The 26,930-nt window shown below is 38.0% G+C and overlaps 1 protein-coding gene across 3 annotated transcripts in view; it reads left to right on the top strand.

The window, feature by feature from the left end:
* Positions 1–26,930, top strand: part of LOC126416810 (transport and Golgi organization protein 1) — a 168,097-nt gene that overhangs the window by 138,697 nt on the left and 2,470 nt on the right. For 2 of the 3 annotated variants that reach the window (XM_050084692.1, XM_050084691.1), the window contains 3 exons: positions 8,861–8,957; positions 9,101–9,239; positions 16,642–17,181. In XM_050084692.1, the coding sequence (XP_049940649.1) occupies positions 8,861–8,957; positions 9,101–9,239; positions 16,642–17,181 (776 nt within the window). Of the gene's footprint in view, positions 1–8,860; positions 8,958–9,100; positions 9,240–16,641; positions 17,182–19,522; positions 19,637–26,930 lie in introns of all 3 variants that reach the window. The other variant, XR_007575531.1, reaches the window with a different exon arrangement.

Here is a 26,930-nt window from a genome sequence, read left to right as displayed (position 1 = left end):
AAACTTAGGATCAAAATGGCGATAATGAAGTAGAAGAAATTAAGGAATTCTGCCACTTAGGCAGCATAATAACCCATGATGGACGGAGCAAGGAGGATATAAAAAGCAGACTAACACAGGCAGAAAGGGTATTCCTGGCCAAGTGACATCTACTAGTATCATACATAGGTCTTACTTCAAAGAATAAATTTCTGAGAATGTACGTTTGGAGAACAGAATTGTATGGTAGTGAAACACTGATTGTGGGAAATATGGAATGGAAAAGTACCAAAGCATTTGAGATGTTGAGCTGCAGAAGAATGTTGAAAATTAGGTGGACTGGTAAGGTAAAGAATGAGGAAGTTCTCCACAGAATCAGCGAGCAAAGGAATATATGGAAAACACTTATAATCAGAAGAGGCAGGATGATAGGATATGTTTTAAGACATTAGGTAGCAACTTCCATGGTACTAGTGGGAGTTGTAGAAGGATAAAACTGAAGGGGAAGACAGAGATTGGAACACATCCAAAAAATAATTAAGGGCATAAGTTGCAAGTGCTACTCTGAGATAAAAAGGTTGTCATAGGAGAAGGATTTGTGGTGAGCCGCATCAAACCACTCAGAAGACTGATTACTTAAAAAGGATGGGGAGGGGGGTTACTGTAGTGAGCACCACTTACGTTGCAGACAGTAGCAGAGCAATATAAGTAAGGATGAGAGCAATGGCCAAACAACAGTCACCACTTGACAATGAGTGAAGAACAATCGGTTGAAAGCTCAGGGCTAAACCATTTGATGTGGCTGGGAGCTTGAGGAAATTTTATCCATTCCCATCAGAGGTTTTATTCTATGAAACATGTACTGTTGTAATAAGATCCACCAGAATTGCTTTTTTTATATTTTGTTTTGTCAATCTGTAGATATTATTACAACAGGTGCACTTCATGCAATTTGCTGGGACTGCAGATCAGTGTACGCAAGTAACATTCAGGAGGCTTTTTTTTTTCCAAAAAAAGATTGCTCTCACGTGGAATGTGAATAATAAATACTTACTCAGTATACACAGGGTTATCGGTCGTTAACGCAACAGCAAGGCTGGCTGCTGTGTCCGCGGTGTGGGTGACAGGAGGTCGGCAGTAAGTATAGTACGAAAATCAAACAATGGAAAATCCAGGATGGCATGTAACTATATTATAAGAAGGAAAGTTGCTACTCACCATATACAGGAGATGCTGAGTCGCAGATAGGCACAACAAAAAGACTCTCACAATTAAAGCTTTTGGTCATCAAGTCATTCGTCAACAATGGACACACATACTCACACAAACCCGGGCGATCACACACACACACACACACACACACACACACACACACACACACACACACACGACTGCAGTCTCAGGCAACTGAAAACTCACTGCGAGCAGCAGCACCAGTGCATAAAGTAAGGAGGAGGCTGGGTTGGGAGGGGGAGGGATAGTATGGTGGAGTTGGTGGACAGAAAACTGCTGCAGGTTAGACGGAGGGCATGGGAGGCGGGGGGGGGGGGGGGGGGGGGGAGTAGCAGATAAGTCGAAAGACTGGGTGTGGTGGTGGTGGAATGATGGCTGTGTCGTGCTGGAATGGGAACAGGGAAGGGGCTAAATGGGTGAGGACAGAGACTAATGAAGGTTGACGCCAGGAGGGTTATGGGAATGTTGTATAGCAGGGAAAGTTCCCACCTGCGCAATTCAGAAAGGCTGGTGTTGCTGGGAAGGATCCATATGGCACAGTCTGTGAAGCAGTTACTGAAATGAACGAGATCATGTTCGGCAGAGTGTTCAGTAACAGGGGGGGGGGGGGGGGTCCACTTGTTTCTTGGCCAAAGTTTGTTGGTGGCCATTCATGCGGACAGACAGTTTGTTGGTTGTCATGCCTCCATAGAATGCAGCACAGTGGTTGCAGCTTAGCTTGTAGACCACATGACTGGTTTCACAGGTAGCTCTGCCTTTGATGGAATAGGTGATGTTAGTGACTGGACTGGAGTAGGTAGTGGTGGGTGGATGTATGGGACAGGTGTTGTACCTAGGTCTATTACAGGGGTATGAGCCATGAGGTATGGGATTGGGAGCAGGGGTTGTGTAAGGATAGATGTGTATATTGTGTAGGTTCGGTGGATGGTGGAATACCACTGTTGGAGGGGTGGGAAGGATAGTGGGCAGGACATTTCTTGTTCATCCTTACACAACCCCTGCTCCCAATCCCTTACCTCATGGCTCATACCCCTGTAATAGACCTAGATGAAAGACCTGTCCCATACATCCTCCCACTCCAGTCTGGTCACTGGCATCGCCTATCCCATCAGAGGCAAGGCTACCTGTGAAACCAGTCATGTGGTCTACAAGCTAAGCTGTGACCACTGTACTGCATTATATGTAGGACTGACGATCAACAAGCTGTCTGTCCTCATGAATGTCCAGTGACAAACTGCAGCCAAGAAACAAGTGGACCACCCTGTTGCTGAACACACTGCCAAACATGATACACTTCATTTCAATGACTCCTTCACAGCCTGTGCGATATGGATCCTTCCCACCAACACCAGTTTTCTTGAATTGCACAGGTGGGAACTTTTCCTGCAATACATCTGTTGTTCCCAAAACCCTCCTGGCCTCAACCTTCATTTGTCACTGTCCTCACCCATCCAACCCCCTCTCTATTCCCATTCCAGCAGTACACAGCCGTCATTCCACCATCATACCCAGTCTTTTTATTTCTCTCCTTTTCCACTACTTCCCCCCCCCCCCCCCCCCCCCCCCAAATTCCCCACCTCTCCCCTGCCCTTCGTCTAACCTGCAGCACTTCAGCATTTCACTGTCCACCACCCCCATCATACTATCCCTCCCCCTCCCAGCCCCAGCCTCCTTACCCCCACCCAGTCACCACTCCCATCATGCACTGGTGCTGCTACTCACAGTGTGGTTTGAGTTGCCTGAGACTGCAGTTGCATTTGTGTGTGTGTGTGTGTGTGTGTGTGTGTGTGTGTGTGTGTGTGTGTGTGTGTGGCCTTTTTGGCTGGAAGCTTTAATTGTGAGAGTATTTTTATTGTTCCTATCTGCATCCCAGCTTCTCCGATATATGGTGAGTTGCAACTTTTCTTCTCATAATATTTTAAGTACAATACGGTTTGTGTCATAAGTTATTTTAAACATTTAAAAAGAAAAGTAAATTACTCACATTTATTAAGCGCGGAGAGGCTGGAACTGCCTCCATCGTTGTTCGAGCATTTCCAGCACTTGCGTCGGAACTCGTCAGTGCACTCTGTAGTTCCCCCTGAGAAATGGCAGCAATTTCTTGATAAATGTTATATTTAAGTTCGTCTAAAGTGTTTGGATTTCACTTGTACACTTCATATTTTAATATCCCCCAAGATGAAAATCACAAGAATTAATCCGGGGAATGAGGAGGTCATACGTTATTACTGATAACTCTATCTTGAAACATGCCATGAATTTGCTATAACGAGAAGTTGGTTATATGTGCCTTCACAAGAGTCCTGCTGAAAGGTTGCAAAAGCGTATTCTCTCTCAGTTAATTGGTCAGAGAAAAGGCCGCAAAATGTTTTCCTTGAACCTCTTGCTGGTAAGTGTTTCCTGGAAAAAAATAGGTCCTATTATTCTTCCACCACTAAAGGGCACCATACTTCTTTTCAGGACTAACGAAAATTTTGTGATTTAATTTATCCACTTAGGTGGAACAATGATTCGTCCAAAAAGGAAGTTGGGTGAGGGTTGATCTCTCTGTGATGCTTCCTATTCAGAATCTATCCACATAACCTGAACCCCGTTTTGCAGTGTCACCTGGTTTAAGTTTTTGCATTGCACTGATTTTATAGGGCTGTAACTTCAGTAACCGGCCGGAGTGGCCGAGCGGTTCTAGGCGCTACAGTCTGGAACCGCGCGACCGCTGTCGCAGGTTCGAATCCTGTCTCGGGCATGGATGTGTGTCATGTCTTTAGGTTAGTTAGGTTTAACTAGTTAAGTTCTAGGGGACTGGTGACGTCAGAAGTTAAGTCCCATAGTGCTCAGAGCCATTTGAACCATTTTTAACTTTAGTAACTTGTTGCTGTTTGAACAGAGCCATAGGCAATTCCCATTTACGGAACAAAATGTCGAACTGATTTTCTATGAGACCTTCCCAGAGCATGCCCAATGTTACTGAAAGTTTCTTCTTTGAGCACTGTATGTGCTAGCCTATGTTTCCTATCAAGAAGACTTCCTGTTTCACAAAAGTTATTTATCAATCGGTGAGTTATATTCTGTTTAGGAATTGAACAATGGGAAATACCTTTTAAAATAATCTGCTCGTGGCACACAGTGATTCTGTACACACATATGAATCATACATTAATATTCTTTGGGGAATTGAATACTCGTATTTTGCCATTTCATGTGAAAATGTTCACTCAATACACTGCATTCTGTTGTTCAACAAATGTGCTACCTGCACACCAATCCTACACAAACAAGAGCCTTGCAGCAGAGGGGAAATATACTCCCACCCTGTACCAATGCCAGCTAGCTGCTGGTGGGGCAAAAAATTGTCCATGAGGCAGTTGCGCTAAGGACAGATTACCCTGTATATGCTGATTTGCCGTTAGTCTCCCAGGCAGCAGGGTGCTATGACCTGCTTTTTCAGTACCAACCATTGGTTGCTATATTGGTGTAGTTTTGCAGATAATCACCAAAGTGCAAAGCAGGAAATGTAGACATTGTGGATGTATATATCTAATTATTGAATGATGTTAATTGTTGTAACTATTACTCAAAACAATCAAATATTAGTGATGAAATGATAAACTTGTTCAGTATCAAGTTTTTGATTCTCAATAAATTTCATTATTTGATTTTATTACTTCATGGCAAATCTTGTGAATAAATACTAACATGAAAATGAAGAAGCATATTGCAAAGTAAATATTTCACTCAAAAAAATTAAATTTATTTTCGCTGTTTGCAATATGTGCCAAATCATTCATGAAAGAAAATTTCATACACGTGATGAATTTAACAGTGGCACTCACTCAACAATCAGACTACCTATCATGGTTCATAATGTGAAGAAAGCTTATTTGAAGTGTACTACAATAACAGCAATTCCAGGACAAAAACAGTACTAAGTTTGTACACACACACACACACACACACACACACACACACACACACACACACACAGCCATGTGTTATGTTTGTAACTTGCATATGTTTGTACTGAAGTATGTTTCAAATGCATCTAGTGATTGTAGTGCTGTAAAAGTATATGTTGTTAAATGCTGCTGCTATTGTTGATTTACTCCTTCCTGATTCTTCCAATTCAGCAACTATATATGCAATGCTGTACTCAGAATAATATGTTTCTGTGAGACATTTGTGCACACATCTTATAAAGGAGGCGAAAGAAGATACAATAGCTCTATATCCCTGCTAAAATTGTAAACTGATCACTGATTGTATAAATAATGACATTCTTCAACAAGTGGGTCTATTTTGAAACACCGTGACAGATTAAAACTGTGTAAACATTACCCACAAAAGGCAAAATACAGGTTCAAGCCCTGTTCAGCACATAGTTATAATGTGCCAGGAAATTTCATAAATCTTGGAGTGTGAGTAAAGATGCATAAAATTTTGATAGTAAAATGCAAAGTTGTCATGAGACCACCAAAAATTTGAAAAAGCTGACTAATGCTGCATCAGAGGTACTCTGCATCAATAACTTCTATAAACTGGAATAAAATAGTAAGCTTACACTATTAAAAAGTACCTATATTCACTGTATCCCTGAGCAGACTTCTTATTTTCTACTTACAAACTAACCATAATGCCTTAGTAACAGTGTGGCGAGATGATGATGTAGTTGTGACATAAGCATTGTCACGATGATTTAATAAACTGGAGAGGGACTCACTTATTTCACATAATCTTTACACAACCATTCTTAACAATGTTGAATGTGAGTGATTTTCGTTAAAAATAATTTTTACCACAATATTTTTGAGAAATTAATTTGTTGTACATACAACTGGTTTTAGCAGTTAGTTTTGTCCCAGTTTCATATTGTGAAATTTCATTTGTAAAATGTTTTTGTAATAAAATTTTCAATGATAAAACTTCATGTATAAGGATAGAAACCACAATGTATGCTAATTTTTTTCCTTGGTTATCTTTTCTTTGTGGTCATAACAAGTCCTTCCAGCCTGTATTCTATCCATTATTCCCAGTAAATTGTGTCTATACGCCTTGACCTATTCAGTTGACATATGTGGAGTCCTCTCATTTAATGTCAGGTATACTAATTTACCAACCCTTACTTTGAAGCATACAAAACTACACATAAGTCCAAGGCAGATATTATTTGTCAATAACTTCCTTGTATGTAATAAATTGGCAGAAAAGCAGCTTGCTGCAAATCATAATATAAAACAATTAGGTGGAAATTCTGAAGAAATCAACCATAGCAGTTGTAACATTGCTTCCCTACTATGTATTGTAGGCTTTTAGTTTTGATTGTGATCCACTCTTGTGAACTATTCTGTTAAAAGACTTGAATAGTGAACTGCAATGACCCTCCAGTAGTCTGGTTACAGGCTAAGACACATCAGATTGCCCATCAGAATAACACATAGTGTGGATGGTACAGAAATATGCTTCAGACGGTAGGAGGTATTGAGCACAACATGATGATGATGATTATATACAAGGGACTCCAAATTGATTCCATATTTCTAGATTTTCAAAAGGCCTTTCACACTGTACCCCACAAGTGGCTTGTAGTGAAATTGCATGCTTATAGAATATCGTTTCAGTTATGTGACTGTATTCATGATTTCCTATTAGAGAGGTCACAGTTCATAGTAATTGACAGAAAGTCATCAAGTAAAACAAAAGTGATTTCTGGCATTCCCCAAGATAGAGTTATAGGCACTCTGCTTTTCCTTGTCTATGTAAACGACTTAGGAGACAGTCTTATGTTGATTGCAGATGATGCTATCATTTATCATCCAGTAAACTCATCAGAAGATCAAAACAAATTGCAAAACATTTCAGAAAAGATATCTGAATGGTAAAAAAATTGGCATTTGACCCTAAATAATGAAAAGTGTGAGGTCATCCACATGAGTGCTAAAAGGAATCCGTTAAACTTCAGTTACACGATTAATCCGTGTAATATAAAGGCTGTAAATTCAACTAAATACCTAGGTGTTTCAATTACAAAACTTAAATTGGAAGGAACACACAGAAAATGTTGTGGGGAAGGCTAACCATAGACTGCGTTTTATTGGCAGGACACTTAGAAAATGTAACAGATCTACTAAGGAGACTGCCTACACTACGCTTGTCCGTCCTCTTTTAGAATACTGCTGGGCAGTGTGGGGTCCTTACCAAATAGGACTGATGGAGTACATTGAAAAAGTTCAAAGAAGGGCAATGCATTTTGTATTAATGCGAAATAGGGGAGAGAGTGTCACTGAAATGATACAGGATTTGGGTTGGACATCATTAAAACAAAGGCATATTTTGCAGCAGTGGAATCTTCTCATGAAATTTCCATCACCAACTTTATCCTCTGAATACGAAAGTATTTTGTTGATGCCAACCTACATAGGGAGAAATGATCATCATAATAAAATAAGGGAAATCAGATCAGATCAGATATAGGTGTTCATTTTTTCTGCAAGCTGTTTGATAGTGGAATAATAGAGAATTATTGTGAAAGTGGTTTGATGAACCCTCTGCCAGACACTTATGTGTAATTTGCGGAGTAGCCTTGTAGATGATGATGATGATGATGATGATGATGATGATGATGATGATAGTTCATGCATAGGTGGACAGTTGTAGAAGACAGCATTCAACTCCAAACTAATACATTGTCAACACATTTATCATGTATACTGTCCACATTTGCAAATCAGCAACAAATCAACAGTGTAAATGAGTTGCAAAGAACATTCACTATTTGAGTGCCAGATTTTTCAAAGGGAGTAAAAGCTGCTCAGGGGTCTCCTATAGTTCCATTTTCATTAATAAAGATGACAGCTTTATCTCCTCTAAGTATCTAACATTAAGTGGAACTACAGTACGGACAACTTTTGTCTGCCTAGAGAAGATTGACACTATCTGTTTTATGGACCTGGTCCTGTTCACTGGAAGTTGTTCCCATTGATGCAGCATACCTTCTCAAACATTTCTAGTGGTGGTCATACATATAAAACATTGGCCATTGACAAACAGTACATCGAAATAGTAGCTCCTCGAAGAAAGAGGTACACCATCTCAAAATGAGTTAGTGAAAAAGTCAGTATATCGACATTGAGGACTGATAAAATTTTTCTATGCAAGTAAAGTATAATGCCAAAGTTCAAAAAGTTGGGGCAAATAAAGGATAGTATTATGGCAGGTGGTTAGTTTGAAAAGAAAAAAGTCTCACCACAAAAAATCAAAATCTGGGACATTTTGCTGTTCTGAAAAAGGGTTCGGGGACACCAGTTAATTTTGTGCAAAATTAAAATTGTTCCAGAAAAATTAGGATGAACTGGAATTCTGAACATACCCCCATTTTATGGGATCTGAGAATCTTTTCTTCAATGTGAATGCAGAGTCTGTTGAGTTTGTCCCCTCCCACTTTCCCAGAAGTGTCAAATTACACTTTGATATGTGAATGATGGCAAATTTGTCATTCAAGGGGTGCAAATTTAAACACTCACAGTCTGATTACCAGTTTTTTTAGTGTGTGCTTTTAGTTTTGACAAAACTTGTTTGCATTAATATATATTTCTTAATTTGTGAACTGATTTTATGCTTGTACTTTTTGTTGCTAAAAAATTATTTAAAATTTCAGATCGCAGAATGATACGTTGAAGAAGGAAATTATTGATCAGGAACGAAGTCTGAAAAGTCAGATTTCAACTCTTGAAAAGAAAGCTCATGAGAATTGGGTAAGTTCATCATGGTTATATTACATGAAGGAGTATTGTGAACAGTGGGTAATTACAAAAAATGAAAAAAAGTTGAAGATCTTTAAGAAAAAGTAATGGTATGACATAAACAGTATGATAAAACATTATTTTCTTGCAAACAGGTTGCAGCGCGTCAAGCAGAGCGAAGGTTGGAAGAAAGCCGTCAAGAGGCTGGACAGTTAAGGAACCGCCTCACTGTAGTGGAGAAGAACATTACAAATACATCACAAAACAGCTCGGAAAGTGGCAAAGTTGGTGACAGTACGTATACATTCTTAGATTTTGTTCATGGTAAGCATATTGTGTAAGAGCAAGCAGTCCATTTCATATGAACACATTGGCTACCAGGGTTGGTTTCATGAAGTTGAGTTTCTGTGAAATTACAGAGATACAGAATAATAGACCAGGACTGACTTTCAGAGGTTAAAATTCCAAAGCTGTCAGTAGATACATTTAAAATTGAATATGCTGTGAGATCTGCGCTTCCTTTTCTAACCTTCACCAACATATCCCTCTTTCCTCTCTGGAGAAGTATCTAATAGACCTGAAAGCTATAAATAGTGTTTTTATTTTTTTGTGTCTGTCAGAAGTACTGGAATTTCACTTCCTGAACATAATAAATACTGACTAGTTATTCTCTTCTTTTTTTAACTTTATAGTGTTTTTGAGTGAATTTTCCTTTGGATATAGGAAATTAAGTTTCCAAATACTAAACAATATTATACGAGTAGATAGTGCCATGCACCAGTTTCCAGTCAATGACTTTACATATATTAGTCTTATTAAATGTATAATAAATATGATAACAGTATTATGGAAAAGATAGATTGCTACTCACCATATAGTGAAGATGATCCATAGATAGTGCATCAAAAATTTTGTTGTCCCTGTGTGTGACTCAACATTTCCACTATATGGTTAATAACAGTCTGTCCTTTTCATAATACCTCCTTCAGTTCATATTTTAATTTGTTTCTCTCTGACTTTTCTTGAAAAAGACGAAATACACAGATACACTTAAAAATAATTACTCAGTAGCATAGACTAAAACACTACATGTTGGATAGAACAAGCAGTATAGATGAGTACTAACTTATTAATATGATCAAAATATAATAAATTAAATGAAAGTGTGTGCTATCAATTAACAATGTGAGAAAACAAATGTAGTTATGCTAGGCTTGGTAGAGCATCCCTTGAAAAAAGCAGAAAATTGGTGGGTTTATCATGAGGATGTGAAATGATATCATGTAATGTTTACGTGATACGCTAAAAATACATGCCAGGCTAGGACTCTAACCCATATTCTTACCTTTCTTGGACCATACGCTACAAGTTGCACCATGCAAGCAATATAATGGACTGGTTAAGAGCTTCACCATATCATGGTCACTCTAGCCCAGGTGAAATATCATGCAATGAAGTGAACGATGACCAGCTACAAGCACAAAGTTTTAATTAAAGTGTCTTTTAAGATTCAAACTTTGTGTTTGAGAGCATGATAGCAATGTTATTAGAAATGTGTGTCGTCATGTATAGAAATTCAATCAATCTAATGTTAAATTTACATGATAACTAGACCTACTCCCAAAAAGACTGATAAAATATTATAATGTGACTGCAACTTACTTTTTTTCCCACAATACATTGACATATGTTTCATTCATAAACAAAAAATGAGAATTTTGGGTCGTCCAATTAATCCTGGTGTGGACTTTGTAGGATTGATTATGTATACCTAAAGATGCAGTTTTTAGCTGTGAAACTTTTGTTCCAATGAATGACCATTTATCAGTATTGCGTTTCTTCATTTATCAAGATTTATTTCCACAACTGGGACTGCTTCAAATATAAACTGTTTTGTAAAAATGTAATGATTATACAATCCTAAATAAAGAGACAGAGAAAGCAGTTAAATAGAATTTAGATGGAGAATAGTATTAAGGAGATCACTATTCGGACATTGTAGACAAGAAGAACAATTCTTGTGGCCAATATATTCCTCCTGCACTTCGAGCTGTAGCTCCTCCTATGATAAGTGAGCATATGTTCCACCACAAGTGGTTAGAGGATTTAATATATTGGATCAAGAAACAAAAGGAACTTGGACAGTTTTGTAATTGAGGCTCTTCGTGACAAATCATAACATGCTGCTACATGTACATTAACATAGCCATTCATCCACTGTATCCAACAGCCAGCACTTCTTTAGCACCACCTGATATTGAGTCATAGAAATGAAAGTTTGGGCTAACATGTTTCATCAGTATTGCAAGTGAATCATTGTTTTGTGGACAGTGAACTCTGCTTGGCGAAACTGTGTATATGAATCCAGCATGGGAGGGAAGTGTATTGATTTCAGTGAGTAACAGTTGTCTTGACTGTGCTTCATAGTAAGACGGACTCCTTTCATCAGTAACTGAAGAATGTGCTGTACTAATTAAGAAACTATTGGCAGAAGAGCAGTGCTTGTCAGACCACCTGTCTCTTGCATGCCCCTGCAGGCCACACTTGCATGCAAGAGAACATTACAGTTATAAATTGTTCATATTTGAGGGTGCACCTGTTGTCTGAAAATCTTAATCTATTATAAAGGGAACAGCAGCTTTTGTCTGTTTGACTCAGTTTCATCCTTGGAATGTGACATGATACTATCCTCAAGTCAGAGTACTTCCAATAATTCAAGAATTAGACCAAACAGGTGATTCCTCCGTAACAAAAGTGTTCCAGGATAACAGCGAAAATTTGCTTTAACTACCTATTTGTAATAGGCACCCACCCAACAACTGTGACATTGCACTCTTATCACAAGGAAAGAACATATGTTTCTACAGATGAAGTGCATGTGGTATCTTTAGTGCCAGCTGTAGGTATTTTTGCCCCTTACCAGTTAGAGTATTTGCCCCTCCACCCATCACTCACCCATAAAATAAAATAAATCTAAATATTGATACTATATGGTTTAAATAGCTGACAACAGTTGTAACACTTCAGAATTTGGTATAACAAGTACAGTTTTTGAGATGCTATTATAAAAATAAGGAGCATTTAATATCACACCTGTGACATAATGTAGTCAGTTGATTTTCATAGATGTAATGTAACATTATTTTTCAATAGTCTTTATTTCAAGTCTCTCTTGCTATGAGTTAGATACTCAGTTGAGCAAAGTATATTTCTGCTGCTGAATCATTTTCACATGTCACACAATGGTTAAAGGTTTTTACCGTGTGCTATTGTCTGGTAACAGTCATATACAGCAGATTTAAGTCAGAGTGCATTAGCATTTGTACCTCATTTCATTTGAAATAATATATCTTTCTGCCATATTTGCGTTACTTACCTTATTGAGAATCGGAACATTCTTATCGAGAATTGTGCCATTTTTATGTACATATTTTGAAGGAAAGTGGTAGCTGCAAGCACAGCATCCCAAAACAAGATAAAAACAGAGGAGATGAGGTTTTTTTTCATGTATTATAAGCAGCAGAAGTACAGAAAATAAGCAAAGTGTAAGTCAAAAAACTACATTGACTGACCTGTTAACCTCTGGAAGTACAGCAGTCCCCATTACCACCAATTTTATTTTTGTAGTTATATCACTGACAATAGCTTAGAGGATAGTATTTGGGCAGGGTATGTTAGGTTGCCTTTTCATAGATAAGATAAAAAGTGATACAAGTACTTAGTGAGTTTTTTCAAATTTCTCCAAGGCTGTGCTTTGTGTGTCTCCCTGTCTTACCACAGTCCCTGCCCCTTGGGATTAAATGCCATCAGGAATATCACTAGTCAGACCTTTGACCTTGAAAAAATCTGGATTCGTCATTAATATAGTTTATTTTGTTTATTTTTACATGTCACTTTCCTTCATCCTGCCCCAAAGACTGCTTGGTTGTCTCGCTGGCAGTATGTTTTCTATACACTAAGTCAAAATATCAAATATGGGTACATGAAGCTCAGTAGAAATTGTACTGTACATTCTAAAATTATCCCCCCCCCCCCCCCCCCCCGCCACACACACACACACACACACGCCACATAAGCTGTTAGCTTTACTTGTTCTGTTATTTATGTTCCACCACAGACTTAATAGATTGTACAGTACTCCACTTTAGAATAACTCAAAGTTGCAAGTATAAATAATGAAATTTACACTCTAGGACAAATAAGTTTTCATTCATTAACTTTTTCAGCTGTTTTTCAACATTGGCAGTGCTTGGGAACAGATTGTATTGTATTATAACAGATTAGAGTGGAGAAGTAGGCCAACCTGTATAATGTAGGTTTCAGCTTCAGCATAAGAGTATTGAGATGTATGTAATTAACTATTGCCGTAAAAGAAAAGTTTGTAGGTACAGAATCTCTTAATCAACATCATTGGCAAATAACAGAAACCATTGTTGGTCAAGTGATATCAATTTACTCACAAACAAAAGTGGATACCAGTGTAAGCACCCAGGGATGCTTTAATCTAAGATAGAAGGAATTGATCATAGGAAATGAGACTGTTATGGGTCTAAGTAGGTACTTCATCCAAAATACTCAGTCAAGGAACAGGACAGGGTATAAGAGAAATAATGTGTGCCCTTTGTTTCATGCAATTTGGGAGTATTTTTATTAGTTTCATTTTTATTGTGGAGATTTTTTTGTAGTATCGTCGCATCTATTGATTGAGGATGAAAATAAGAGCATTTTTTCAATGTAGTTTTGTCATGTTGAAAAGTTTCAAATTACCATGTATTGAGTTGAAGCAAATTTGACAGTGTGTATACACCCCGGAAGAACTGGGAAATCTGGAAAAAACTGGGAATTTTTTTCATCCGGGAGATTTCCAAGAAAAATGCGAGACTTTTGTAGAATTCCGGGAAATTTTCATTATTTTAGATTTCAGTTAAATTTTTTAATTTTGACTGCTAAGATCCGATACACTAACAAAGAATTTTATTTTATCCCTCTACTGCAGCAATAAAACGTAAACAAGAGAATAACACTGAAATAAAACTTGAGTTACAAAGAAAAGGTGCCATTTACAACAACAAAACACAGTGCACACACAAGCGTCTGCCGACAGCAAATTGTGCCACAGACTGTGCAGCACTTCATAACACCAAACTGCTTTCGATGCATCTTTTTCATGGGGCCTTGTTTCCATGAGCGTGACGTCAAAACTGTTTACATTTCAAACGGGCAGTGGGTAAATATTACGAATATTTTAAACAAGATGAATTATGTTATGTGTGAGAATGTGCAATGTATTTCTTAAATCACGGAGTGTTAGACTCTCGTTCAAAATTTAACGCTGAGGACCAGGCACTTAGAAAAAATCTGGGCCAAAAAGACCAGCCATTTATGCCATTACTTAAAATTTTACTGGCACATTTGTGTTTCATATCTTAAATGGTAACACATGCTAAAGAAGACCAAGTTTGAAAGTTAGCTTGTCATATTTCTTTTAACTCTTTCATTTATTACGAATTGTGTAACAATTTGGCAAAAGCATTGTCCTTCAAAAAACAAGTGCAAAGTGAGTTCTTGAGCAATTTCACATGTAACTGGCCTTTTTACACAAAAGTTGATGGAACATGTTTTCAGCCAGGTAATCTACAAAATGTTCAGTGCACAGCAGTGAAATTTATAACCGTGCTCATCAGAAATATTCTGCTACTAGAATTTAAGCTGTGCTTGTAGGATCCTTCCTAACAACACGCTCAGAAAAAAAGCAAAAACTTGTTGACAATAAGTATTATATGTGAAACTTAGCCGTTCTTGTAGCTATATGTATGCATATTAAATTAAATCATTAACTTGTGTTATTTGTATATTCGCGCTACTTACCAATGATATTGCTATTGCCTAACTGCATTACATGTACTATCACTGAATATCTGCTGTTACTGGCTGGCGAGATGGTGTGACATGAGCTGTAATGGCTGACAAAAAGTATTCACAGTCTAGATGTCACTGCTTCGGAAGCTAATGTGCTGTATTTGGTGTTGTTTACATAGTGCTGGAAGAGATGACAATCAGGTCTAAATATTGTAATATGGTGAATAAAATTTATTTATTCCCTTAGTTATTCTTTATATCTCCAATGTGTTGCATTTATGTCAAAGCATAAAAGGCTCCGTCTCCTATGATACTGGTTTATGACAGTATAATACAATGTAGATGTATAACACATTGGTTAGCCCAAGATAGGCAAAGATTCTTGTTCTTTTAAATTGATTGATGATAGAATTAATAAATACTGTAAATAAAAGAGAATAAATAGTTTAAAAAACCATGTATTTAGTCCAAAAACATAAACAGTGTAAAATTGCAACTCTTAGACTTTGAAACAAGATGTTGTAATTGCTTTTAGCACTAATGTAATGGCTTCAGTGTGAATTACTTGTAAATATCTGCTAAATATTGTTTATATTTTTCCTGTTAAATGTCAAGAATATTTACCATGTAAATGAAGAATATATCCTTTATGAAGCAAATTACAGATCGCCGTCAATGGTTTCCTTAGTCAGTCCTTCCAAACCTCATCTTTTCTAATATCCATTTCATTTCCCCACACTCTACAATCCACTTTCCTCAAAATTAACTTCCACCCCTCTTATAATTCTGTTAAACCATATGACCAGAGGAAACCCACAAAAGTTTTCAGTACCTCCATAGCTGCTACCTTTTCACAACTAAGCCTCCCTCACCTACAGTGTAAGCACCTCGGGATGTTATATATGCATTAACATGCAGTTCCTATTCACACATACTGTATGTCTTGTTACCAGCTTTACTGATAGTAAGCATTGTTCCCAGCAATATCCTCTTGTCATCGTGTAGAATATTTTGCCGCATGTTATGTTTAATGTTTAAGTAGTACTTCAGGAGGTGTCAAAGTTTGACAGTTTATTACACAAAGACCTATCTTCCATAGGTTTACCTAGTTGTAAGGTACAATACTTCAGGTTGATCGATAGCCATTCCTTCTGCACTGTTCCTTTCTTGGGGTTCTGGGTGGCTTTTTTGTCCAATACTTGTAACGTTGAATTTAATCCCACCATTTACTCTCCTTTTTCATCAAATGAAAACAGAATTTTCAGAAAACTGGTATACCTTAGCATCTGCACATTTGTTAAGTCGGCTCGCTACCACCTGGTAAGTAAAAAAAAAGGGTGTGTTAGCAGTAATACTTTATGGATACATAAAATTCAGCATCCTATAAGCACCTACTAACATTGGATTATGGAATAATGAATAGACCAAGAGAAGGGTTGAAATGGTGCAGGCTTTTTTTTTGTTAAAATGTTGTGTAGATCTTAATATTATAAGTTAAAAATTCTTAAGAAAGGCTTTAAATATTGTTGCCTTCAAGAAGAACCTTTTCAGAAATGCACTCAACAGACTTCAGAAACCTTTCATTACTATGAGTGTCATCTTCATAATGTAAAAGGCCCTTCATTTAAAATTTGCCAGTATGGGAGAGCAAGTTCAATATTTCTTGTTCATGGGACACAAATTATTTGAGCTTCCAGTCATTTCACTCATGTAAATCTGTAAGATATAGCTATTCTTAAATGTACTTCCTTACATAAAAATAGCACACTACAAGTGTTCAAGTAATAACATATAATTTATTTGATGATAATAAATCATTTCCATCTTATGTTCATAGGATTGCAAGGAGCTGATTCAAATGGCGAGCTTCCTGCCTCGTTTCTCCACATGGGGATGCAAGAAATGCAGGATCCCTCATTCCAGCATCGTGACCGCGATGGACATCCTGTGTCCCCGCCGCTGATCCCTGGTCAGCCACTACCTCCTTTCATGGGCATTCCTCCGCCAGGAGTTTTCATGCCCCCACCACCCCTCCCAGGTGCACCATTTGTTCCACCACCACCTCCGCCCCTTTTTCCAGGAGATAGACGACCTCCACCATTAGGGCGCATGTCCTCACCACCTCCGCCCCCACATCGCTATTCTCCTGAGGCTAGAGGTGACTTTTCACCTTATGACCAGTCTCCCCCCCTTTCACCTCATGAGTATGATGACGACGATGATTCACCGCCTCGTAGGTTTCACCATAGGTCACCACCACCTCCTCCACTTGCACCTTATCCACCACCTCCACGACAACTTAGTCGCTGGGATGACCCACATTCTGGCTTTAGACCCTTGCCTCCTGTACACAGAGAAAGCCCTCGTGATTCTAAAGGTTTGAAAGTTTATTTTTATTTAGTCTATACTTAAAATATCTTGCATGTTAATGTTTTTTCTTATTGTATTGCTGCATGAAGGAAGGAAGAATTTTTCAAAAATTCGTCAATTCTGGAGCACTCTCGAAACTGCCACAGATTGATGACTTCTTTCCAAGGTTACTAATATTTTAATACTATTGGTACTCTCTGTAAATTGCATGTGCTAATCAAGATTTTGCTTTCTCACCTTTCACAAAGTAATTAAATGCTTAATTTTGTTATTAAAGTTGAAGTTCCTTTTATACACTGGGTTAGTGCTACTTCTTGTTGTAAATGTTTACCTTGCCGGGCTCAAAAAGTACATTGAATCTTGCATGCAGAAATCAATTGCATCACCTGAGACATGGTTTCAACATTCCAATATTCAAGTGTGTACACACTTAAGAAGTTTTGAATATTTTCTTGTTTTAGCATGATTTGTACTAAATTTTTCCTCGTAGAGCGAATTATTTCAATGCTTTGTGTTTGTTTCTAAGTTTCTTGTTTGTTGGAACTTTTAGATGTGTATCTCTCTTGAATGCCAATGTAAGCAGTGTTTTATTCAGTAAAACTGTCCACCAATATGTGATAGCCTTATATCAAACAAGTCAACTTGAAAGGCTGCAGCAGACACAGGACAAAAGAACCATTCCTTTACCATGTAAAAGAAGAGAGAGGCTTGGGAGAAATGAGACTATTAAGGGTTTATGTAAGAATGTCATGTAGGATTGTAGGTTGATAGAGATGTGGCAGGAAATGTTGAGACGGATATTAACTGTCATAAACCTTGAAGTTAGAAGTTAACAGTGAGAACAGTCAACAAGTGCAAAGTAAAGAAGAGGAGTCCCATATACAAAAGAGAAATGTACAAGGAGAAAGGGATATAAGTCAAGTAGACAATGATACTGTAAACTGGTGGAAATGAAATTTCCACTTGCAAAGTTGTGTGGTGAACTTATGTCTGAAAACAGTCTGTATCAGTAACACATAGTATTCTGCAATGAAGTGCTTTTTTCAACTTTTAGCAGTGTCCTTAGTTCTGACTGTGAAGGTAATTTGGATTCTTGATACCACCACCCATACCACAGAACTCTGAATTTCTCAGGTGAGAACTTCCTATGTGGCACATTCTGTTCACACACCACCTATCTAATTCCAGTTTCTGCTAACTGCTCATGTCAAAATCCATCTTCTTTTCATCTCCCTTCTCCCATATTTCTGTTTGGTCTCTCTTTGCATGTTGTTGCTTCCGTTGTCTTTCCTTTCCAGCTTCACCGCCAGCTTTTCAACTCCTTTGCTTTCTTCTTTTTCTGGCAATTTTTGGCTTATATACTTTAATGTTTTCAGCCTGCCCATCTCTTGATCTCATACTTCTCAACTGTTCTGTGTGTCACTTCTAATTTTTGTTGTTTTCCTATCATATGTGGTGCCAACTTTTAATTTTTTCCCCATGCATCCGTTTCTCTCATTTCCTTTGTACACAAGTGCTGAATCATGCTATTAAATGGCCATTGAAAGTTTTATTTACATAAATCTTTACCTAGCAAGAAGCGCCAGTGGTTAAGGCAGTGAACTTACATCTAGAAGGAGCAAAGATTGTATGGATCGTTTCAAAAGGACACATCCAACTACTTATGTCATCCTTGTGTTCTATCTCCAATGACCTTGTTGCCAATGGGAAATCAATGCATAATCTACCTCCATTTGTTCCTGCCTTCCTTCCTAGTGGAAGGTGCCTCAGGTTCTGAAATCTGTTATTTGTGTCACCTGTTGTTTGCGCTGTCTCTGCTGCTGCCTGATATAACTTTTTTTTTCTGTGTTTGACTTTGATTTTATTTTGATGATCCTTTTTGTTATAAATACTTTTAAATAGTAAGATATGGCTGTAGTGTTATGATATAAATAACAATGTCATCGTAATTTGTTTTAAACTCATGTGACACTGCATTTTAACTTTTACCCTTTGAAGTAAGAAAACCAAACTTACACTGACATCTCTGAAAGTGCTTTTTGCCACCATATATTTCAGGAGACAATTTATCTTCTGTCATTAGCTTTTCCTACATGGATCTTAATCAGTAGTCATGCATGCAGTTGATTAATAAATAATACACCAAGCCACAATATTATTGAAGCAGTCTTGATTTTAGTTGTCACTCTTTACTGAAAGTGACCTAGAAGTTAATTTAACTATTATTTTCACTTGTCAGGTTCGGAGCATAAATGTTATTTTCATGTTTGTGTGTTCAGAGATACATATTTTGTTCCAACTATATAATGTGTGAGCTGCTGTTTCAGTTCACTTTGTTGCAATTGCAGAGTGAGTATGGCTGTGCCATTCTCAGTATGCAACTAAGAAGGAAAATGAAGAGTCGCCTGGAAGTTTATTAGAAAAAGATATTCATCAAAGGCTTTTAACTGGATTTGAAGCTGGTATTTGTCTTCATCAATTGCATGTGAACTTAACAAGAGTTTCAAAATGAATGTGAGAGTAAAAAAGATCTAAATAAATTAAAGTTCACAGTTCAGTTCCCAGCTTGCTAAAGTAATATCTAACAACTCCATACAAAGATTTTAACACAGTAACATATTATGTGTATGAAATTGGTTTGTGAAGTACTCATCATTTATAATAATATATGGTACTTAACAGGTTTGTGTTTCATAAAATATGCTTGGAATGTAGCTGCCAATAACTTGTAGAAGAGCAGATGTGTGAAATGTATAGTGACATTGGTTAGGGAAACAAGGTACTATTAATGGCAGTTGTGTGGCTGTATGTTAGTAAATGAGTGCCAAATTGATACTATTGCCAGCATTCTATGAATTGTTATTGCTCACCCAAGAAACATTTTTTATTATCTTCTTTTTTATTTTAAGTTAACTCCACCTTCTACAATAGCAGTGGTGCTTACAGTTCTTTGAAACTTGCATTCAAATGTTATTCACACTTTATAACAGGGAACTTGTTGGCAATTAGTAGTCTGGAGTTTACTCACAGTTCTGGCGACTTTTTGAACATTGTTTTCATTTATAACTTGCATATGCTAACTCCTACAATGACCAGTCACTTCATAAAATGGATTTTGAGATTCTAGACCACCCTGCCCACCCATGAACCATGGACCTTGCCGTTGGTGGGGAGGCTTGCGTGCCTCAGCAATACAGATGGCCGTGCCGTAGGTGCAACCACAACAGAGGCGTATCTGTTGAGAGGCCAGACAAACATGTGGTTCCTGAAGAGGGGCAGCACCCTTTTCAGTAGTTGCAGGGGCAACAGTCTGGATGATTGACTGATCTGGCCTTGTAACATTAACCAAAACGGGCTTGCTGTGCTGGTACTGCGAACGGCTGAAAGCAAGGGGAAACTACAGCCATAATTTTTCCCGAGGACATGCAGCTTTACTGTATGATTAAATGATGATGGCGTCCTCTTGGGTAAAATATTCCGGAGGTAAAATAGTCCCCCATTCGGATCTCCGGGCGGGGACTACTCAAGAGGACGTCGTTATCAGGAGAAAGAAAACTGGCATTCTACGGATCGGAGCGTGGAATGTCAGATCCCTTAATCGGGCAGGTAGGTTAGAAAATTTAAAAAGGGAAATGGATAGGTTAAAGTTAGATATAGTGGGAATTAGTGAAGTTCAGTGGCAGGAGGAACAAGACTTTTGGTCAGGTGATTACAGGGTTATAAATACAAAATCAAATAGGGGTAATGCAGGAGTAGGTTTAATAATGAATAAAAAAATAGGCGTGCGGGTTAGCTACTACAAACAACATAGTGAACGCATTATTGTGGCCAAGATAGACACAAAGGCCACGCCTACTACAGTAGTACAAGTTTATATGCCAACTAGCTCTGCAGATGATGAAGAAATTGATGAAATGTATGACAAGATAGAAGAAATTATTCAGGTAGTGAAGGGAGACGAAAATTTAATAGTCATGGGTGACTGGAATTCGTCAGTAGGAAAAGGGAGAGAAGGAAACATAGTAGGTGAATATGGATTGGGGGAAAGAAATGAAAGAGGAAGCCGTCTGGTAGAATTTTGCACAGAGCATAACTTAATCATAGCTAACACTTCAAGAATCATGAAAGAAGGTTGTATACCTGGAAGAATCCTGGAGGTACTAAAAGGTATCAGATAGATTACATAATGGTAAGACGGAGATTTAGGAACCAGGTTTTAAATTGTAAGACATTTCCAGGGGCAGATGTGGATTCTGACCACAATCTATTGGTTATGAACTGCAGATTGAAACTGAAGAAACTGCAAAAAGGCGGGAATTTAAGGAGATGGGACCTGGATAAACTGAAAGAACCAGAGGTGGTACAGAGTTTCAGGGAGAGCATAAGGGAACAATTGACAGGAATGGAGGAAAGAAATACAGTAGAAGAAGAATGGGTAGCTCTGAGGGATGAAGTAGTGAAGGCAGCAGAGGATCAAGTAGGTAAAAAGATGAGGGCTAATAGAAATCCTTGGGTAACAGAAGAAATATTGAATTTAATTGATGAAAGGAGAAAATATAAAAGTGCAGTAAATGAAGCAGGCAAAAAGGAATACAAACGTCTCGAAAATGAGATCGACAGGAAGTGCAAAATGGCTAAGCAGGGATGGCTAGAGGACAAATGTAAGGATGTAGAGGCTTATCTCACTAGGGGTAAGATAGATACTGCTGACAGGAAAATTAAAGAGACCTTTGGAGAGAAGAGAACCACTTGTATGAATATCAAGAGCACAGATGGCAACCCAGTTCTAAGCAAAGAAGGGAAGGCAGAAAGGTGGAAGGAGTATATAGAGGGTTTATACAAGGGCGATGTATTCGAGGACAATATTATGGAAATGGAAGAGGATGTAGATGAAGATGAAATGGGAGATAAGATACTGCGTGAAGAGTTTGACAGAGCACTGAAAGACCTGAGTCGAAACAAGGCCCTGGGAGTAGACAACATTCCATTAGAACTACTGATGGCCTTGGGAGAGCCAGTCATGACAAAACTCTACCATCTGGTGAGCAAGATGTATGAGACAGGCGAAATACCCACAGACTTCAAGAAGAATATAATAATTCCAATCCCAAAGAAAGCAGGTGTTGACAGATGTGAAAATTACTGAACTATCAGTTTAATAAGTCACAGTTGCAAAATACTAACGCGAATTCTTTACAGACGAATGGAAAAACTGGTAGAGGCGGACCTCGGGGAAGATCAGTTTGGATTCCGTAGAAATGTTGGAACACGTGAGGCAATACTAACCTTACGACTTATCTTAGAAGAAAGATTAAGAAAAGGCAAACCTACGTTTCTAGCATTTGTAGACTTAGAGAAGGCTTTTGACGACATTAACTGGAATACTCTCTTTCAAATTCTGAAGGTGGCAGGGGTAAAATACAGGGAGCGAAAGGCTATTTACAATTTGTACAGAAACCAGATGGCAGTTATAAGAGTCGAGGGGCATGAAAGGGAAGCAGTGGTTGGGAAAGGAGTGAGACAGGGTTGTAGCCTCTCCCCGATCTTATTCAATCTGTATATTGAGCAAGCAGTAAAGGAAACAAAAGAAAAATTTGGAGTAGGTATTAAAATCCATGGAGAAGAAATAAGAACTTTGAGGTTCGCCGATGACATTGTAATTCTGTCAGAGACAGCAAAGGACTTGGAAGAGCAGTTGAATGGAATGGACAGTGTCTTGAAAGGAGGATATAAGATGAACATCAACAAAAGCAAAACGAGGATAATGGAATGTAGTCAAATTAAATCGGGTGATGCTGAGGGGATTAGATTAGGAAATGAGACACTTAAAGTAGTAAAGGAGTTTTGCTATTTAGGGAGTAAAATAACTGATGATGGTCGAAGTAGAGAGGAAATAAAATGTAGACTGGCAATGGCAAGGAAATCGTTTCTGAAGAAGAGAAATTTGTTAACATCGAGTATAGATTTAAGTGTCAGGAAGTCGTTTCTGAAAGTATTTGTATGGAGTGTAGCCATGTATGGAAGTGAAACATGGACGATAACCAGTTTGGACAAGAAGAGAATAGAAGCTTTCGAAATGTGGTGCTACAGAAGAATGCTGAAGATAAGGTGGGTTGATCACGTAACTAATGAGGAGGTATTGAATAGGATTGGGGAGAAGAGAAGTTTGTGGCACAACTTGACTAGAAGAAGGGATCGGTTGGTAGGACATGTTTTGAGGCATCAAGGGATCACAAATTTAGCATTGGAGGGCAGCGTGGAGGGTAAAAATCGTAGAGGGAGACCAAGAGATCAATACACTAAGCAGATTCAGAAGGATGTAGGTTGCAGTAGGTACTGGGAGATGAAGATGCTTGCACAGGATAGAGTAGCATGGAGAGCTGCATCAAACCAGTCTCAGGACTGAAGACCACAACAACAACAACAACAACAGAGCACCCTGGAATGTAACAAAGTCATTTTCTCATTAGATTATTAATTATTTATTTTTCTTAAAGGCACTTGATTGCTTTGCCACATACCAAAATGCAAAAATGGTATACCAGTATGTGTAAGTTTATAGAAGGCAGAAACACATAGGCCAAAGGCAAGGTAACAGTACTGAAAAGTTTTGGATATTATTTTCTGTACAATTTTTCAAATAAGGTATAAGTTCAATTACATTTTGACGTATCTTCATAAGAATGTTTTGTTAAATTCACTTCTCTCTGTCCAAATTCACTTCTCTCTGTCAACGAATTACCATGACAAACAAAAATGACTTCATGCTACATGTCAGAATATGTTAATTCTAGCCGGTTGTATAGAAATAGTTGTCACACAGCTTGTATTAAAAAACAATCATATTTTACCCATAAGAGATGAAATTAGAAAAGAAGTTTTTAGGAATGGAGAAAGGTAGATGAGTTTAATAAAGTAAAATTGACAGAACTGGAATAATGAAATGAAAGATGGGAGCAAAGTAATTGGGCAATTATGTAGAAGGATAGGCTTCTTAGATACTCAGGAGGTAATACATGGTACATTATGTTATTTGGAACTGAGTTCTCTCATTGACACTCGAAAAAAAGATAAATGTATGTTGAGGTTTGAAATGATTGAATGTCAGCTAATCAAGGGAAAAAAAGGAATGATTAAAATATAAGCTGACAGTGGTTGAGACTTTGTTCAGTATTTCACCAAAGATGATTTAATAATGTATTGTATACAGTGTGTCCCTCAAATGAGTTTACACTATTTCAACGTTAATAACTCAAACAAAAATAACAGAACCTATTGATCTTTAAGTCACTTAGGTGGTCGTGACATTACTGATGATGTTTTACTGTTGAAGGTGTACAATTTGTTCCTGCAACATGGGAAGGTGCTTGACACCTGTCACTGTTCCTTAAAAATAAATGGCCCTACAAGTCCTCTTGCAGACGTACCATACCACACCACACTGATAACCCAGAAAGATTAACAGTTCATTCTTCCACAACACATGGATCATCTCCTGCCCAGTACACACAATTATGACAATTGATGGTCCCAATAAGTTTAAATGTCACCTCATCAGACCAAACAATGACTTCAGTCACCTGTTCATCACAACAGATCCATTCACAAAATTTGAGGTGGCTATCTGGATCATCCTCATTCATTGTGTGAAGTAACCTGGGAAAGTAGGATTTTCACATTGTTCGCTTTAAAATGCGATGACTACTTGATTTACCTGCACCTGATTCATCTGCAGCTTTCCGAATTGACTTCTTTTGGGATCTTGTGACAGCTCCTCTTTTGTTCTCTACTGATTTCTTCCTGCCACACCATCCCTTCTGAAGATCATGCACTCGCCCTTCCCTTTCAAATTTGTCTCATAATTTCATTATTTTCACACTTGTTGTGGCACAGTATCAAACTGTGCCCGCTATTGTCTCTGCACTTTGTGCATGTTTACACTTTTCCAGTAATACTTTACAATCCACTTTTCCTTGCTCCAAGACAAGTGTCCAGTCATCTTGTTTACATGTAGTTACTAGCAGTTGAAATAAACAAAAGAAAAACAAATGACTGGCTACACACACTAGTCATGAGAGCACCATATAATCACAATTTGTTGAAGTTATTATTAATTCCTCTCCAGTTATTAGTTCAGAGTGTAAACACCTTTGTGGGGACACCCTGTATTACAGAGTACCAGTGGAACAAAACTGTCTGTGTTCAAATGGAAGGACTACGTAACTAATATTACTGTTGTTATGAAGTTACAGATAAATAGTATAGAATTTACCACTATTAGTCACAGGCCAGATGGATTGGCTATCATGAACATGAATGATGGCACACTTCCTCAACAAATGCACTATGGTGAACTCGCACCTTCAGAAAATATTATGATGCTCCTTTAAAGTACTTCAAAAACTGACTCAAGATGATGATGAATACAGACATAATTCCAAATACTTGTGATGATACAACAGAAGATTGCAACCATTGGCAATGAACCACATCAGTTGGAATTGATCTGTTTTAACATGATCAAAGAAGAAGGAAAGTAGAAGTTTGAAAAAGAGAAACCTTGATAAATCAGCCACATCATCTCCTATCTATGGTTTGGTGCAAAATATGTAGATGCATGTTTTATGGACAGATTGGTCTCCCAAGCCACTAATAGCACGTACATACGAGGTGTGATTGGAAAGTTTTAAGGATGGGCCTGCAATTGTACAAAGGTGATACTTACATGATACTGTGATGAATCTCCTTCAGAATAGTCCCCTTCTGACTGAACACACTGACTCCAACGGTGTTTCCGCTTTTGGAAACATTCCTGGACTTTTTTTTCCCTGAAGTGTGTTAAGGACGCTCTCCGTATTTGCCTGGATGTCTTCAATGGAGTCAAATTGCTTCTCTTTTAGTGAAAATTTCAGTTTAGGAAACAGGTAGAAGTCTGCAGGGACCAAATCAGGCAAATATGGCTGTTGTGGAAGCACAGGAATTTTGAATTTGGTCAAAAATTCAACAATGGAGAAGGCACGATGAGCCAGAGCATTGTCATGATGTAGCACCCGATTCCTGTCTTTCCACAATGCAGGCCTTTTCTTCCGCACCTTATTCGCGCAAACGCTCAAGGACATATTTATAGTATTTCTGGTTAACGGTCTGTCCCTCAGGGGTAAATTCATGATACACAATACCAGTAGAATGAAAAAAAAAAAAAAAATCACCAACTTTGTCTTCACATTTGACCGACTTTGCTGTCCTTTTTTTGATCGTGGTGAACCTGGAGCCTTCCACTGCACTTTGGTTTCAGGATCATATCCATATACCCATGATTCATCACCTGTAATTACCCTATTCAACAAATCTGTCATTTTTAGTCCAATTAATCGGTTCTTGGCACACTTCAGTTTGGCATTGTCTCTGGTCACTTGACAACACTTTTGGAATGAATTTTGCGGACACTCATTGGATAAGTCAAGTCAATGCATGTTCAGATCTTCAGTTAAAATTGACTGAACTGCATATAAAGTTAAATTGTTCATCAGCAATCTCCCTAATTGTAAGTCTACGATCAGAGCGCACTGTCGCGAACTTTCACAACATTTTCATCCGTTTTTCAGGTGGAAGGATGGCTGGACTGTGGTTCATCTTCAAATGATTTGCGGCCATTTTTAAATCTGTTGAACCAGACAAAAACATTTGACTGGCTCATACAATTATCTCTAAAGGCTGTTTTTAATAGCTTGTAAGTCTCAGAAGCTGATTTCCTGG

The sequence above is a fragment of the Schistocerca serialis genome, chromosome 8, assembly GCF_023864345.2.
Source record: "Schistocerca serialis cubense isolate TAMUIC-IGC-003099 chromosome 8, iqSchSeri2.2, whole genome shotgun sequence".
NCBI classification, from domain to species: domain Eukaryota; kingdom Metazoa; phylum Arthropoda; class Insecta; order Orthoptera; family Acrididae; genus Schistocerca; species Schistocerca serialis.
Note: the sequence above shows the minus strand (reverse complement) of the source record. Positions and strands in the feature narration are given on the sequence as shown.